General features: G+C 49.6%; 1 protein-coding gene across 1 annotated transcript in view; it reads left to right on the plus strand.

The window, feature by feature from the left end:
* The first annotated feature begins 10518 nt into the window (after positions 1-10518).
* Positions 10519-17869, plus strand: part of GNAL (G protein subunit alpha L) — a 312386-nt gene continuing 305035 nt past the window's right edge. The window contains exon 1 of the mRNA XM_040433535.1: positions 10519-11264. Within this exon, the coding sequence (XP_040289469.1) occupies positions 10832-11264 (433 nt within the window). The 5' untranslated portion in view covers positions 10519-10831. The remainder of the gene's footprint in view (positions 11265-17869) is intronic.

Raw genomic sequence — 17869 nt, forward strand, 5'->3', positions numbered from 1 at the left:
AAGGATGCACTGCAGCTGGAAAAAGTACAGAGGCGAGCGACTAAACTGATAAGGGGTATGAAGGGTCTAAGTTATAAAGAAAGATTAAATTAATTACATTTATTTAGTCTTGAGAAGAGACGTCTAAGAGGGGACATGATTAACCTGTACAAGTATATAAATGGGCCATACAAAACAGTTTTAAAAAGGGTTGAGATGAATTCTTAAAAGTAAACGTGTAGAAATCTTTGTCTCACTTCCTTCTGGGATTCGCGTCCCCACCTATCCCTTGGTTGAACTTGATGGACTTATGTCTTTTTTCAACCCAAGGGTCCATTCACACGTCCGTGTGTGTTTTGCGAATTCACGGATCCATGGATCCGCAAAACACGGACATAGGCAATGTGCGTTCCGCATTTTGTGTACCGCACATCGCCGTCACTTAATAGAAAAGGCCTATTCTTGTCCGCAATTGCGGACAAGAATAGGACATGTTCTATTTTTTTCGGAATTGCGGACCCGGAAGTGCGGATCCGCACTTCCGGATCCGGGCAGCACATCGTGCTGCCCCATAGAAATGAATGGGTCCGCAATTCCGTTCCGCAAAATGCAGAACGAAATTGCGGACATGTGAATGGACCCTTAATGCATTTTTTTTTCCTGGCTTTTATTTTTTTTGCACACAGTGACATAGATTTACTGATCCCATAGACCTGTACCAGACTCAGTCAGAGGTCGCGCTACATTTTTTCTGGAAGAGTAAAAATACTCCTCTTACCATTTTTGAGGAGTATTTTCAGCCGATGAGGAGTACGAAAGTTACAGTAATTCAGATAGTTAATATGAAGGCCTGTATAACATTAAGGGGTTGCTATTTATGCAGGGAAACCATTACTAGTACTCTAGAACTGTCTTCCATGCATAAATAGCAAATTTAGACAATTTTTTATTTAGCTGAGGACACTGTTGCGCTGAAGGGTCAGCACCATTGAGGTCACTGTTGCAGTGATTTTATGAGGTTTAATGGGTTTGTCCTAAGATCGCTATTTATCACAGGTCGTTAAAGAGGACCCCTCACCTCTCCTGACTTGTCTGTTTTGGTAACTACTTGCACCACTCCATGTAATAACAATCCTGTAGCATCTATTCTTATGACTTTATGTTGCACAATTCCTCGGTTATTCCTGTTATTAGTTATGAATGACTTGCTGGCAGTTTGCAGTGAATGTCCAGATGGGGGTCTCCCTGTATAGCTTGACATTATTCAATCAGTGCTGTCAACTGGTAACATCCAGCTGGACCCTTATTGCAGACTACTAGCAACTCGTTCATAAGTTCTAGTAGGAATAATAAAGGAATGGTACAATATAGAGTCACAAGAATTGATTCCCCAGAATTGTTATTGCATGGGAAATGTAAGTCGTTACTAAAACAGACATGTCCCCTTCAAGTACATGATCGCTGGGGGTCTCACCATGGGGTCTTACCATGTTCTAGTGTTCTCTGGTTCAAGTATGTATAGGTAAATAGTGTTGATCTTGGGACAATCCCTTTTAATTTTTGCTGCTGTTTCTGTGCCGCTGGTCACGTGGCCATTGCTGCCCACCAAAGTTACGTCCTTGTAGATGAGCTCTCAGGTGGGTATGTTGGTGCCATTGGTAGACTCTGAAGAGACCTGAGGCACTGGCGGAGCAGGACACAGGCACAATGGATGGTGGTACATGCTGGTGCCAAGGATACAAGTGAAAGACCTGGGCACATACCTTGCACCGCCATGGTCACATGTGGATCTGGATGATGTCATCACGCAGTGATAACCACTGATCTAGGGTGCAGCAACCTTTGGCACTCCAGCACTGCTGTGAAACTACAACTCCCAGCACGCACACTTGCTCAGCTGTTCTTGTAACTCCCAAAGAAGTGAAAGGAGGATACTGGGAGTTGTAGTTTCAGAAAAGCTGGAGTGCCAGAGGTTGCTGATCCCTGATCTAGAGGCTGTCATTTTGTGTTATGCTTGATCTCGCTATAAAGGGGAGTTTGTCTTCCATGGCCAGGTTGCCCTATCTCATGCCACAAAAGTGCCACCACCGCTGTGGTTATTGCATTATATAGTCTTACAGCAAAGACTTCATGCGCTTGGCATGTCCTGGAGGCTGCAAATGGCCACATGCAGTCCTTGTAGCACCATGCGGCGCCGCATTACAGAAGAAATCCTTATAGCAGCGTCTGATGGAACATGCTGCAATAAATCCTTGATAGATTCATAAGAAAGCTGACAGGTCTGTTGTAATGGAGGTCTCTTGTTGACGTGTCCAGCGCTGGGACCCCCGCTGACTTCTATAAGCAGGAGTCTGAAGCGCTCAGCCACTTTTCCTCCCTGCTAAGCACAGTAGTGAAGACGGTCCCCTAGACCTTCTATTGAGGCTGTCTTCAGTACCGCACTCAGCAGGGAGGGGAGACGGCGCTCGGCTGAGGCTTCAGACTCATCATTCTAGGGGAAAAACAAGGCGCTCAAATCCCCACAAAATCTCACAGATCCCCACTTACCCCGCCAGTGAGGATCGCGCGCCTCCTTCATAGCGGTGTGCCATAAGCTCCGGCAGCCGCTCAAACTGACAAATAACAAAGCTCCTCACTGTAAGGAGCCTTGTTATTGGTTGTTTCAGGCAGCAGCCACATCGCTGCGCTGCCTGCACCGTTCACAGCATTCACTGCGCTGTTGAATGGCAGGGAAAAGTCTAAGGCGTATCGGTACGCCTTAGACTTTTTCCAGGGAGTAAAATGGCCTGAACAGGCGTCTATGACGCTTGTACAGGTGTTAGTGGTAGGCAATTAAGAGTGCCGTATTTGTGTGAGGGGAGGCGGGGCTTTCACTATTTAAACCTGGCTCTCCTGCCCCACTTGTCGGTTCGAACGCTTTCGAATCGGCTCGTGGGTTGGCTATCCGTTCCAGAGAAGTCGCGTGTCTCTTTGGTAGTTTGAGTGGTCGGGGTGCGTCGGTCTCGTTTATTTATGTTATGTGATGCTGCCGAGCATTGCCGTCTGTCCCCAGCCGCACCTGTGTGTGCCCCGCACTTTCCAGTCCTGTTCAGGCACCCCGCTCACACAGGCAGCGTCCCCCAGGCGAACGGTGCTACAGCCTCCTCGGTCACCCCTCACCTGTGGCTCCTCTGCGGCGAGTTGCACTCCCGCACTCATGCCACCGCTCACCGGCTTCACAGGGCGGCTTACTGGCCTTCGGCGCTCCACCAGGTTCTTGTCTTAAGAGAGGGCAACACCTACAGGCCATTCTGGTACTGCAGTCTAGGAACTGGGCTCCTTGCTCAGCACTAGTTCTAGGCACACTGGGGCAGGCGTCAGTTGTTAAAATGAAAAATAAAATAAAAAAATATATAAATAAATAAAAGGGGTGGTTAAGGTGAAAAGGGGGAATTACATGTACAAATGCAGAGCGACATAATTAGTAACAGCCCACTGGTTTGTCAGCAGCGTCTCCGTTAGGATTGCCATTACGCCGAGTGCACGTAGCTGGGCCGTCCATACGGTACGTTGGGAGTTAGTGGGTCGGTTTCGGGGCGCGGCCGCAACAAGCTGGTTGTTAGCTAGGGAGCAGTTGCGTGGGTGAGGGGGTCACTCAGCTGGGGTTCGCTCACTCACACGTCTGTCCTTGTTTATTCAGGTCCGCAGGTGCTTGGCTACTTTGCGATACTGCAGGGTTTGTGGCTGTCATGGCCGCCAGGTGAGTCAGGGGTGGTGCGCATGCGTGGGCCACCCCTTTACTCCTGCGTGGGCTTGGGGGACTGGGTATGGTGGCCTATCTATGCTCAGGCCGCTGACGCATGTCTTGCAGGGTGGCGCCTACAATCGTGGCCTTTGGTGGGAAGTTGGCATAATATAAAAAAAAAAAAAACATTTTTCCAGGTCTGTCACGACTACAGACTCATTATAAAGCCCTGCCACGACTGCAGGTATTAGTCTGTCACGACTACAGACTCGTTATAAAGCCCTGCCACGACTGCAGGCATTAGTCTGTCACGACTACAGACTCGTTATAAAGCCCTGCCACGACTGCAGGCATTAGTCTGTCACGACTACAGACTCGTTATAAAGCCCTGCCACGACTATAGGCATTAGTCTGTCACGACTACAGACTCGTTATAAAGCCCTGCCACGACTGCAGGCATTAGTCTGTCACGACTACAGACTCGTTATAAAGCCCGGCCACGACTACAGGCATTAGTCTCACGTCAACAGACTCGTGATGTAATACTACCACGTCTACAGGCGATGGTCCGTTACTGCTACTCTCTATGTAGGGTCCCCTCACGACTACAGGGGCTAGTCGGTCATGTCCACAGACTCGGTTGCACTCCTGTTTTGACCACAGGCACTTGGTGGGCATCTACGGGAAGTTGCGTCACGCACGCGGGTCAGCCACGACCTGGGAGGTCACCCTTCACGGTCACAGGTAGGTCCGGTCAGGCCTCAGTCTTCCAGCGGGTTCCAGTCACAATAACCAGCCCCTAGGTAAGGGGGGGCACTCCCGCACCGGCGCACAATGCCAGGGAGCTGTGCGGCTCCCCACACGGTATGGGTGCCCAGCCAGCGGGGGGTCGGCCCCCTAGGTGAGGGGGGGGGGCACCCCCGCACTGGTGCACTCTGCCAGGGAGCTGTGCGGTTCCCCACGCGGCACACGATTCAAACCAGCGGGGGCCGGGGCCTACGGTAAAGGAAGGGCTCCCCCTGCCCCGGTGCACATTGCCAGGGAGCGGCACTGCTCCCCACGCGGTACGAGTGTCCAGCCGGTGGTGGGTCGGCCCCTGGCTGAGGGGGAGGCTCCCCCGCACTGGTGCACTCTGCCAGGGAGCAGCGTGAGCTCCCCACGCGGCGGTGTGTAGAGGTGCAGGGGACACAGTGTCCCCGCTCCTCATCTTCAATAAAGTCTGGCACGGGCCGCCGTGCCGTTAGTTAGGCAGGGATCAAGGGAAGGAGTACTAGGCTCGGTCAGGGGGAGCAGATCATAGGCGGTGGCTGGCTTCCTTCTGCCGGCCGTACATAAGGTTCCAAGGGGGTTATTTAGGCACAGGGTGTTAGTTAGTCCATGCAGGTGATCTGCTTTATACCATGCTCTTCATGCTCGTACTCAGAGCTGTGCCCATACTGGAGCTGCTTAAGTGGTTTATAGTTTAGAAGGGGGAAAAAATAAATAATTTTTTTTTATAAATTATAATCCGCAATTAGAGTCTCCGTTTTAGGTTTACACATGACTCTGCCATTAGAGTCTCTCACGCATGGCTTCTCCGCTTTAGGTTTACACATATGACTCCGCCATTAGAGTCTCACGCATGGCTTCTCCGTTTTAGGTTACACATATGACTCCACCATTAGAGTCTCTCACGCATGGCTTCTCCGTTTTAGGTTTACACATATAACTCCGCCATTAGAGTCTCTCACGCATGGCTTCTCCGTTTTAGTTTTACACATATGACTCCGCCAGTAGTCTCTCACGCATTGCTTCTCCGCTTTAGGTTTACACATATGACTCCGCCATTAGAGTCTCACGCATGGCTTCTCCGTTTTAGTTTTACACATATGACTCCGCCAGTAGTCTCTCACGCATTGCTTCTCCGCTTTAGGTTTACACATATGACTCCGTCATTAGAGTCTCTCACGCATGGCTTCTCCGTTTTAGGTTTACACATATGACTCCGCCAGTAGTCTCTCACGCATTGCTTCTCCGTTTTAGGTTTACACATATGACTCCGCCATTAGAGTCTCTCACGCATGGCTTCTCCGGAAAAAAATAAAATTATTTTTCCACTTTTCTTTCAGGTTTGTCCAGGGGCAGATCGGTTGCCAACGCCAATTCCTCACCAGTCCCAGCTGCGCTTGGACTAGTCTCTCATCTCACCGTAGCTAAGAGACTGATGGCCAATGCCTTGTCCAGTATACTCTGAGGGCTTACAAGACAGCTTGGCGCCTGTTTCAGAAATATGAGAATACCTACCCGGCCGCTGGCCTGGGGCCTATCACTCACCTATTGGGCTTCGTTGGGTTTTTGCCACGCTCAATTAAACCTGTCCTATAGCACTGTTAAACTATACCTGGCAGGTATTCAGCACCACTGGTACATGCTACATCTGGACCTACCGTCACTCTTCTCCGCCCACCGTATCAGAGCGGCGGTGAATGGTTTGCGCAAGATGTCTGTTGTAAAACGACATGTGCGTCAGCCATTTACCGGTAGCTTGTTCAGGTCCGTGACAGACAAACTGCAGGGTAAACCGTTCGGCCCGCAGGTAAGCGCTCTGGTAGAAACAGCCTTGTACCTGGCCTTCCATGGATTCCTCAGGCCAGGCAAGCTCAGGGGCACCAATACGCCGGCTGGGTGCTTGCGGAAGGGTCGGCTCTCCCGGCGCGGGTCCATCTATGTCCTCACCTTGGCCTCGTCCAAGACGTCACGGCCGGGGGAATCGGTGGAGGTCAGATACTTCCCCACGGCCAACAGAGGATGTCCGGTGCAGGCCTTGGATGCTTGGCTGCGTAGTATTGAGTCCAAGCCGGCATGTTCTCCCGTACTCCAACTAGGCAATGCCCGGCTAACCACCGCGGCCTTTTCTTAGGTACATTCGGGTTTTGTTGACAGGTTCAGGGGTCGATCCTCTCTCGATCACAGGACATTCCTTCCGCATTGGCGCGGCAGCTGCGGAGTCCATGCATAAGGTGCCAGTACATGTCCTCAAACGGTTGGGTCGTTGGAGTTCCGCGTGTTACATGCGTTATATCCCGGATCCTTAATACGAAATGTCACTGGCTTTCCGAGTTTTGGTTTTGTAGTTTCTGTTATTTAAGTCTTTTCAAACTCCTATGCATGGTTCTTTTGGCCCCTTTAGGCTACCCTTCGATAAGCAGTTCCGGCATAACTCTGCTGCTTCTAGGTAGGGGGGGGGGGGGGGAAGGGGGGAGTATAGGCTTAGGTAGGGGATCCTCTCATCATGAGCCGATTCGAGCACAAGTGGTAGGCAATTAAGAGTGCCGTATTTGTGTGAGGGGAGGCGGGGCTTTCACTATTTAAACCTGGCTCTCCTGCCCCACTTGTCGGTTCGAACGCTTTCGACCCACCCAGAAGCCCTCCCTTCTTCTCAGGACTCATCATTGGTGTGGCCCCCTTTAGGCTACCCTTCGATAAGCAGTTCCGGCATAACTCTGCTGCTTCTAGGTAGGGGGGGACTATAGGGTTAGGTAGGGGATCCTCTCATCATGAGCCGATCCGAGCACAATTGCGACCACTGCTCACAGTAGCACAGGCTGAATGATAAATCTGGTCCAGGGATAGACACTTTTGTCTTACTTTATGTCAACAACTGGTTGGCATATTTGAGCCAAAACTGTGGCTCGACAGTGGGAAAAATGTGGTGTGGCTGCCTCCTTAGTCGTGCACTTCTGACCAGCTCGTCTGCCCCATTGGCTGATTTTAATTAGTGTTAGTATATAGCTTGGCCTGCACCCCCTCACTCACTGAAGCCATTTGGCACCAGGAGAGAGATAGTGTGTGGACTCTCATTGCAGTCCTTGGTGACCTTTTGGCGGCAGGGGTGGTGTGGAGTGGGCCCGGCATGCATGCTGGTAACTGCTTTCCGTGGATATAATGGAGGCCATTTTGGCACCAAAAATGACAGAAATTCAGGCTGATCCAGCATGCATGTGGAACCTGCACTTTCTGAATTATATGATAGCCGTCATGGCACATAACAGGTAAAATTTAGTGTTAGGAACCCGTCTAACTAGAGATCGCCTTGACGTGCGGCAGACGGGCTCAAATAATTTTGTACAAAACGATTTGCCAAGCATCTCTAACTTATTAGTATAGCATTTGCAATTATGATGCAATTTTGTACGTTATTTGGTTTGCAGTGAGCTGTTGCATTGCATGTTTTGTTTAACAGTGGGAAAAATGTGTAGAAACCATAGTTGCACCACAATGTACCAATCAGCAAAATGTTTTAGAAATTGTAGACACGGACACTTTAGTAGATCTGGGCCTGTGTGTGTTAACTCTACTACATCTGTACTTATGTTAATGCAAGATATTAGTTTTCAATATATTTGCAGATTTTGAACATTCTGTTTTTTCTTTGTCATTATGAGTTATTGAGCGCAGAATGATGCGGAAAAGCTTAAATTTTAGCACAAGACCGCAGCATACCAAAATGTAAAAAAAGTGAAAGGGACGGAAGATTGTAATTTACTTGCTGGATGGACTTTACATTCAGCTCTACCAAACATACTGGACTATACGGCACCATATACCTATTACCAGGGGCGTTGCTAGGGTCTCAAACGATCCGGAGCCCAAGCCCCAATGAATTTGGCCCAGTTCTCTAAGTCGTCCCCCTTTCCCCCACACACCACATTTTGCTGTACTTGCTATACAGCAGCACATACTTCTCACATCCAGGGCCTCCCAGGTGACGTCTCCTCGGATGTAGATCTTCTCAGTCATCATCTTCTCCATTCGGTCCGTACAACTTCTCTCAGCCGCCTCGTCTCTGCAGAGTGTGACAGACATCTTATCTTCCTCACATTTCTATCATCCCCCAACCTGGAGTCCCCACAGTGTTATCCTGCTACTCACTGTGCCCCCCAATACCCCCAGATACTATCCTGAAGAAAATTTAGTGCCCCCATAGTAATACTGCCCCCTACAGTGCCCCTAACCGTGATAATGCTCCCCAAGAGTGCCCCCATTAGAAGAGCCCTCCAGTATTAATAATACCCTCACAGAGCCCCCAGTATAAATAAGGCCCCCTATTGTTTCCCCAGTGGCAATAAAGCTCTCTACAGACCCCTCAGTAATAATAAGGCCCCCCATAGTGCTCTTAGTAGAAATAAGGCGATCTATAAGTCCCACCTATAGAGCCCTCAGTAGTAGTAAGAACGTCTATAATGTCCTCTGGATTTGCAATGCCCTCTGTAGTTATATTCCCACCTCCACCATACAGTCCCATGTAAATAACATCACACCATCTCTCCTGCCCCCTCCAAAATACAGTCATATGTAAATAACATCACTCCCCTCCCTTCACCCCCTCCAACATACAGTCCCATGTAAATAACACTATTTTCCTCCCTCCGCCATACAGTCCCATGCAAATAACATCACACCATCTCTCCAGCCCCTTCCAATATACAGTACCATGTAAATAACATCCCTCTATCTACAGCCCTTTCCAAAATACAGTCCCATGTAAATAACATCACCTCCTCCCCAGCCACCTTCAACATACAGTCCCAAATAAATATCACCCCCTCCCCAGACGCCTCCAACATGCATTCCCGTGAAAACATCACCCCCTCAACATTCAGTCCCATGTAAAAAACATCATTTTCCCCCCACCAGCCACCTTCAACATACAGTCCCATATAAATAACATCGCCCCCTGAACATTCAGTCCTATGTAAATATTACTCCTTCAGACCCCTGTAACATTCAATCCCATGTAAATAACATCACTCACTCCCACAGCCGCCTTCAACATACAGTCCCATGTAAATAGAATCACCCTGCCCCCTCCAACATACAGTCCTATGTAAATAACATCACTCCCTCCTACAGCCACTATCAACATACAGTCCCATGTAAATAACATCCCTCCCTTCAGCCCTAACATACAGTCCCAGTTAAATAACCACAACTCCCAGCATTGCTCTGCCTCTCCCTTCACTTACCTCTCCTGATGTAGCAGACATCACCTCAAATACACTGGTCACACGCACCACAGATCCTTCAGCTCTTCCACACATTAGATTCAATTGTATTGCCGTCCTGTGGTGTATCTATCTAGCAGGCAGGCAGGACATTCGGGGCCCGGGACAAAACATCAAGGGCCCAGGCCCTGAATGTTTTAACCTAGCAACACCTCTGCCTATTAAATCCAGTGCCTCACAGGTAACTTCCGTGTCTCTTTCCTCATCTTCTCTATTCAGCCATGACAACTTCTTTCAGCCACATCTCATCTCTGCAGAGTTTGCCACACAGACATCTTAGGTTCCTCACTTTTCCGTCATCCTCCCAACCCTGGTGCACCCAGCCTCGGCAGAGTATTCAATCCCAGTGCACCTAGAGTCCCCAGTCCTTGCAGAACCTTCAACCCCAGTGCACCCAGCCCCTGCAGAGTATTTAATCCCAGTGCACCCAGCCCATGCAGAGTAGTCAATCCCAGTGCACCCAGCCCCTGCAGAGCATTCAATCCCAGTGCACCCAGCCCCTGCAGAGCATTCAATCCCAGTGCACCCAGTCCCTGCAGAGCATTCAATCCCAGTGCACCCAGTCCCTGCAGAGCATTCAATCCCAGTGCACCCAGTCCTTGCAGACCGCTCAATCCCAGTGCCCCCAGTCCTTGCAGACCGCCCAATCCCAGTGCCCCCAGTCCCTGCGGCTCCCCGATGCTACGCTGTGGATGTCTGCAGCAGGTGCCCAGAGTCTCGCACTCCCCACCATCGCTCCTCCCACACAAGTCTGGTCACGTGGGCACGAAGGCATCAGAGGTCCTGGCGTCCACTAGGAAATAGCAGCTCCGGTGCGTGCGGTGCATGTGAGCTCTAGCGGACGGAGAAGATGCAAGATGGCACGCTGGGAATGTGACGGGGTCGCCGGCTCAGTGTCGCCTGTCGCTGTGGGATTTCCCGGCTGGACGCTGCAGAGCTAATCGCCCGCTCGTCGTCATTAGTGGTGTCATTGCCGGGACTGCGCGCTCTCCTTCGCCCTGCGATCCGCTCCTATTAGCCGATATCTGCAATCGATCAGTGGCTATTGATCGCCGGGGCAGCGTACGTGTAGGTGGCCGGAGCCATGGGGCTATGTTACAGCCTCCGGCCTCGGTTCTTCGGTGATCCCAGCGGCTCGATCTCCAATGCAGCCACCAGCTCGGATACCGAGCAGCCCCCTGAGCTGTCAGCCCCTCTCCGCGCCGGGGACCTGCGGCATGGAGATCAGCCGCGCAGGGGCGAGCAGTGCAAGCCCGGGGGCCGAGGGGACAGTCCGGACGGGCTGCTGCTCCTACTACAGAACGGGGGAGGCGGCGGCGGGGACAGCAAGCAGCAGCACAAGCCCATCAAGGTGCAGCAGCCCCAGCAGCAGCATCCCCTGCAGAAGGGATGGGACAAACTCCGGCTGGAGGAGAAGGAGGCAGAGAAGGAGGCCAAGAAAGTCAGCAAGAACATAGACCGGGTCCTGAAGGAGCAGAAGAGGGAGTACAAGCAGACGCACCGGCTGCTGCTGCTGGGTAAGACACATGGGCATCTTCTTCATCTGCCCTTGAATACCATGCAGTGCCCTGTGCCTGGCATGTAATAGGGCCCACACTGATCCTGGGTGGCTGGTCCTATGTATATACTGCAGTGTGTGAATGTGTCCCTGTGGATGGAAGGATTGACCAGATAGGTATGGTGCTTGCTTGGAATTCATGTGATGATGATGGTGAAGATACCCTACCCAAGCAGCCGTGGAGGGGGTGGAACATGGGCAGCCGCAGGAGGATTGGAGATAAAAAAAGGTGGATGTGACTTAACCATCACAGCCCTGGTTGCTTGTGTTTCCATCTTCTGCCATTACTCCTCCTTATTACTCCACACTAAATCTGATGTAGCAGAGCTGAACACCCTGCGTTATCTTCTGAGGGTCATACAGCTGTATCGCCATCGGTCTGCATGCAGTACCCCCCCCCTTGCGGGTGACATGTTCAGCTCTGCTACATCTTGCTATTTCGTTGTCAGTTCCCTCTGTCTCACCTCCAGGGAACGGGAAGGCGAGTGTGTAATTGATAAATCTGTAGTAATGTGATCCTCGGGGATGTGCCGCGTGCTTTGCCACTTTGCTTTCACTGTTCAGGCGTCTAATCTCTCTGGTGTGCTGCTAATAGAGGCCTGTGACGCTTCCCCTGCGCCTGTACATGCAGGAATTATTACAAGAAGTCCTCACGTCTTACCTTTTTTACTGTACGCTGTCTTCTGTATGGTTTTGTGCCTCCTGTAAACTGGATACTGCTTTTACCTTTCACCATCGGCAGCTGTGACACCAGAGGTCGCGCTACATTTTTTCTGGAAGAGTAAAAATACTCCTCTTACCGTTTTTGAGGAGTATTTTCAGCCGATGAGTACGAAAGTTACAGTAATTCAAATAGTTAATACGAAGGCCTACGTAACATTAAGGGGTTTGTATTTATGCAGGGAAACCATTACTAGTACTCTAGAACTGTCTTCCATGTATAAATAGCAAATTTAGACAATTTTTTATTTAGCGGAGGTCACTGTTGGGCTGAAGGGTCGGCACCACTGAGGTCCGGATTTCTCTGTTTTGGAAACTACTTGCACCCCCCATGTAATAACAATCCTGGAGCATCTATTCTTATGACTTTATGTTGCACAATTCCTCTTATTTCTGCTATTAGTTATGAATGACTTGCTAGCAGTTTGCAGTGAAGGTCCAGATGGGGGTGTCACTGCACAGCCTGATATTCAATCAGTGCTGTGAACTGGTAACCCCCCGCTGGACCTTTATTGCAGACTACTCGCAATTTGTTCATAAGTTCTAGTAGGAATAATAGAGGAATGGTACAATATAGAGTCACAAGAATTGATTCCCCAGAATTGTTATTGCATGGGAAATGCAAGTCGTTACTAAAACAGACATGTCCCCTTCAAGTACATGATCGCTGGGGGCCCCTTAAATATTTGCTGCTGTTTGTGCCGCTGGTCACTGGGGTTTGCCATCCATCACGTGGCCATTGCTGCCCACCAAAGTTACGTCCTTGTAGATGAGCTCTCAGGTGGGTATGTCGGTGCCACCGGGGCTGTTGGTAGACTCTGAAGAGACCTGAGGCACTGGCAGAGCAGGACACAGGCACAATGGATGGTGGTGCATGCTGGTGCCAAGGGCACAAGCGAAAGACCCGGGCACATACCGCTGGTGCCAAGTGCTCACACCGCCACAGTCACATGTTGTGGATCTGGATGATGACATCGCGCAGTGATAACCACCAGGCTCGCCTGTAGATCTAGGGAGCAGCAACCTTCGGCACTCCAGCTGCTGTGAAACTACAACTCCCAGCATGCACACTTGCTCAGTTGTTCTTGTAACTCCTAAAGAAGTGAAAGGAGGATACTGGGAGTTGTAGTTTCAGCACAGCTGGAGTGGCAGAGGTTGCTGATCCCTGATCTAGAGGCTGTTATTTTGTGTTGTGCTTGATCTCGCTATAAAGAGGAGTTAGTCTTCCATGACCCATTGCATCTCATGCATGCCACCAGATAATGCCACAAAATTGCCACCACCGCTGTGGTTATTGGATTATACAGAGGGACTGTATGTCCTGGAGGCTGTAAATGGCCACATGCAGTCCTTGTAGCACCATGTGGCGCCACATTACAGAAAAAAATCCTTATAGCACACAATATCCCTAGTTCAGCGTCTGCTGGAACATGCTGCAATTATCCTTGATGGATTCATAGGAAAGCTGACCTAGGTAGAGGTCTACGGGTGACAGGTCGGTCCGTTATGGAGGTCTCCTGTTGGCGTGTCTAGCGCTGAGACCCCCGCTGACTTCTATAAGCAGGAGTCTGAAGCGCTCAGCCACTTTTCCTCCCTGCTGAGCACGGTAGTGAGGACGGTCCCCTAGACCTTCTATTGAGGCCGTCTTCACTACCGCACTCAGCAGGGAGGAGAGACGGCGCTCGGCTGAGGCTTCAGACTCATCATTCTAGGGGAGAAAAAAGGCGCTCAGACCACCACTATATTTCCCAGCAAGGCCACACTTACCCCGCCAGTGAGGATCGCGCGCCTCCTTCAGAGCGGTGTTTCATAAGCTCCAGCAGCCGCTCAAACTGACCAATAACTAAGCTCCTTACTGTAAGGAGCCTTGTTATTGGTTGTTTCAGGCAGCAGCAGCATCGGTGCGCTGCCTGCGCCGTTCACAGCATTCACTACACTTATGAATGGCAGGGAAAAGTCTAAGGCGTATCGGTACGCCTTAGACTTTTTCCAGGGAGTAAAATGGCCTGTACAGGTGTCTATGACGCTTGTACAGGCGTTATTGCGACCTCTGTGGGACACTTTGTCACCACTTCTTTGCCCTTTTTTTTTTTTTTTGTAAATCCGGACAGTCTGAAAATGGGGTAAAATCTCATTTGTTTATGCAGTCTTCCCACCGGCACTATGGCTTCCATCAGGTGCCGGATTCTTTTTATGTAGCGTTTAATGGGGTTCATAGTGGTCTGCCATATTGAAGAATTGCATTGACTGCTGTCATCAAAAGCGATGGTAACGAAAAACAAATATAACCGTGTGCTACATAGTATAGGAGGTTTCCCGCAAAGGACATTTATCCTCACTGTAGAGCCCTGCCGGGGGCCCAACGATCATACATTTGTTGCCCGTCCTGTTAATAGCAAAGTTGCACTGGGCTATCCTGTCAGTAGATGATGAACGCCTGATCACGGTTTCCATTAGCCCCTTAGGGTACTTTCACACTTGCGGCAGAGAGATCCGGCAAGCAGTTCCGTCGCCGGAACTGCCTGCCGGATCAGGCAAAACGTAGGCCAACTGATGGCATTAGTAAGACTGATCAGGATCCTTATCAGTCTTAGGGCTCTTTCACACTTGCGTTATTGTCTTCCGGCATAGAGTTCCGTCGTCGGGGCTCTATGCCGGAAGAATCCTGATCAGGATTATCCTAATGCATTCTGAATGGAGAGAAATCCGTTCAGGATGCATCAGGATGTCTTCAGTTCCGGAACGGAACGTTTGTTGGCCGGAGAAAATACCGCAGCATGCTGCGCTTTTTGCTCCGGCCAAAAATCCGGAACACTTGCCGCAAGGCCGGATCCGGAATTAATGCCCATTGGAAGGCATTGATCCGGATCCGGCTCTAAGCTAAACGTCGTTTCGGCGCATTGCCGGAGCCGACATTTAGCTTTTTCAGAGTGGTTACCATGGCTGCCGGGACGCTAAAGTCCTGGCAGCCATGGTAAAGTGTAGTGGGGAGCGGGGAAGCAGTATACTTACCGTCCGTGCGGCTCCCCGGGCGCTCCAGAGTGACGTCAGGGCGCCCCAAGCGCATGGATCACGTGATCACATGGATCACGTCATCCATGCGCATGGGGCGCTCTGACATCATTCTGGAGCGCCCCGGGAGCCGCACGGACTGTAAGTATACCGCTCCTCGCTCCTACTATGGCAACCAGGACTTTAATAGCGTCCTGGGTGCCATAGTAACACTGAAAGCATTTGGAAGACGGTTCCGTCTTCAAATGCTTTCAGTACACTTGCGTTTTTCCGGATCCGGCGGGCACCTCCGGCAACGGAAGTGCATGCCGGATCCCAACAACGCAAGTGTGAAAGAGGCCTTAAAAATACCTGATCAGTCGAAAAAATGCATTGAAATGCCGGATCCGTCTTTCCAGTGTCATCCGGCAAAAACGGATCCGGCATTTATTTTTTTCACCTTTTTTTTTCAATCTGCGCATGCGCAGACCGGAAGGACGGATCCGGCATTCAGGCAAGTCTTCAGTTTTTTTCGCCGGAGATAAAACCGTAGCATGCTGCGTTTTTTTCTTTTGCCTGATCAGTCAAAACTACTGAACTGAAGACATCCTGATGCATCCTGAATGGATTACTCTCCATTCAGAATGCATGGGGATATGCCTGATCAGTTCTTTTCCGGTATAGAGCCCCTAGGATGGAACTCTATGCCGGAAAAGAAAAACGTAAGTGGGAAAGTACCCTTAGGCTTTGAATTGAGGGGCGCCTCGCATAGTTGACCACTTCTCATTTCAAACCCCTTTGTGGCTATGCAACTGCTGTACTGGGCGCACATTTAAGGCTACTTTCACACCCGCGTTCTGGCTTTCCGTTTGAGAGATCCGTCATGGGCTCTCACAAGCGGTTCAAAACGGATTTTGCCCTAATGCATTCTGAATGGAAAAGGATCCGCTCAGAATGCATCAGTTTGCCTCCGATCAGTCTCCATTCCGCTCTGGAGGCCTGCAGCGTTTTGCTGTCCGCTTGACGGAACTGAGCCAAACGGGTCCGTCCTGACACAAAATGTAAGTCAATGGGGACGGATCCGTTTTCACTGACACAATCTGGTACAATAGATAACGGATCCGTCCCCCATTGACTTACAATGGAGTTCATGACGGATCCGTCTTGGCTATGTTACAGATAATACAAACGGATCCGTTCATGACGGATGCATGCGGTTATATTATTTTAACGGATCCGTTTTTTACAGATCCATGACGGATCCGCCCAAAATGCGAGTGTGAAAGTAACCTTAGTCGCTATCCCTGGACTAATGCCGGGGACCATATCTCCTCTCACTAGATGGTTGCAGACAGGTCATTAGATCCATCGGCTGAGATGTAGAGGGTGCGTATGTGTATTGCTTGGGTATGTATAAAAATGATCGAGGGAGGGCATATACTCCTGACATGTCTGTTTTAGTAACTACTTGCATTCCCTAGTAAATAACAATTCTGCTTCATCTATTTTATGACTTTATGATGTGCCATTCCTTTATTATTCCTGCTAGACGTTATGCATGAAATATAAGCAGTTTCCAGTGAAGGTCCAGATGGGTGTTACCAGTTTGGGATGTGTCCCTGCACAGACTGATACTATCCAATTCAGTGCTCCAGACTAAAAAAAATACCTAGTAGCCATTGGCTCCTGAACTGAAAAATTTAGGAGCCAAATCAAATTTTTAGTCGCCAAATCGAAACTGAATCAAAATTTTGCTATCGTGACAACGGTACGCTCATCAGATCGGCGTAGGGTTGTTTTGAAACCAAAATTTAGATTCACTTTCGTCACCATAAAAAAGTATTTTGATACTCAATACCGCGCCAAAAAAAAAAAAAAAAACACCAAAAAAAGCCGCGTGCATTTCGCATTTTATGAAACGTTCGGCCCATAATAGAACAGTCCTATCCTATTTTTTGGGGTGACAAGGTTTTTCTTTATTTATTTCTGTTACGGCGCTCACCGCATAGGAGATATTTTTTAATAATTTAATAGTTTGGACTTTTCGGACGCAGCGCTATGTAATATGTTTATTTATTTATTGTTTATATATTTTATATGTAAAATTGGGAAAGGGGGGATTTAAACTTAATATTTTAGGGTACTTTCACACTAGCGTTTTTCTTTTCCGGCACTGAGTTCCGTCACAGGGGCTCTATACCGGAAAAGAACTGATCGGGCATATCCCCATGCATTCTGAATGGAGAGTAATCCGTTCAGGATGCATCAGGACGTCTTCAGTTCAGTCATTTTGACTGATCAGGCAAAAGATAAAACCACAGCATGCTACGGTTTTATCTCCGGCGAAAAAAACTGAAGACTTGCCTGAAAGCCGGATCCAGCATTTTTCCCCATAGGAATGTATTAGTGCCGGATCCGGCATTCAGAATACCGGAATGCACCCGCACTAAATCCGGACCCATTCACTTCTATGGGGCTGTGCACATGAGCGGTGATTTTCACACATCACTTGTGCGTTGCGTGAGAATCGCAGCATGCTCTATATTCTGCGTTTTTCACGCAACGCAGGCCCCATAGAAGTTAATGGGGCTGCGTGAAAATCGCAAGCAAGTGCGGATGCGGTGCGATTTTCACGCACGGTTGCTAGGTGACAATCGGGATGGAGACCCGATGATTATTATTTTCCCTTATAACATGGTTATAAGGGGAAATAATAGCATTCTGAATACAGACTGCATAGTAGAAGGTCAATATAATAAACATTGGTGGCGCAGTGCGCCCCCCCATCACCCCAATATAATAAACATTGGCGCAGTGCGCCCCCCCATATAATAAACATTGGTGGCGCAGTGC

The sequence above is a fragment of the Bufo bufo genome, chromosome 5 (genome assembly GCF_905171765.1).
Source record: "Bufo bufo chromosome 5, aBufBuf1.1, whole genome shotgun sequence".
Lineage (NCBI taxonomy): Eukaryota > Metazoa > Chordata > Amphibia > Anura > Bufonidae > Bufo > Bufo bufo.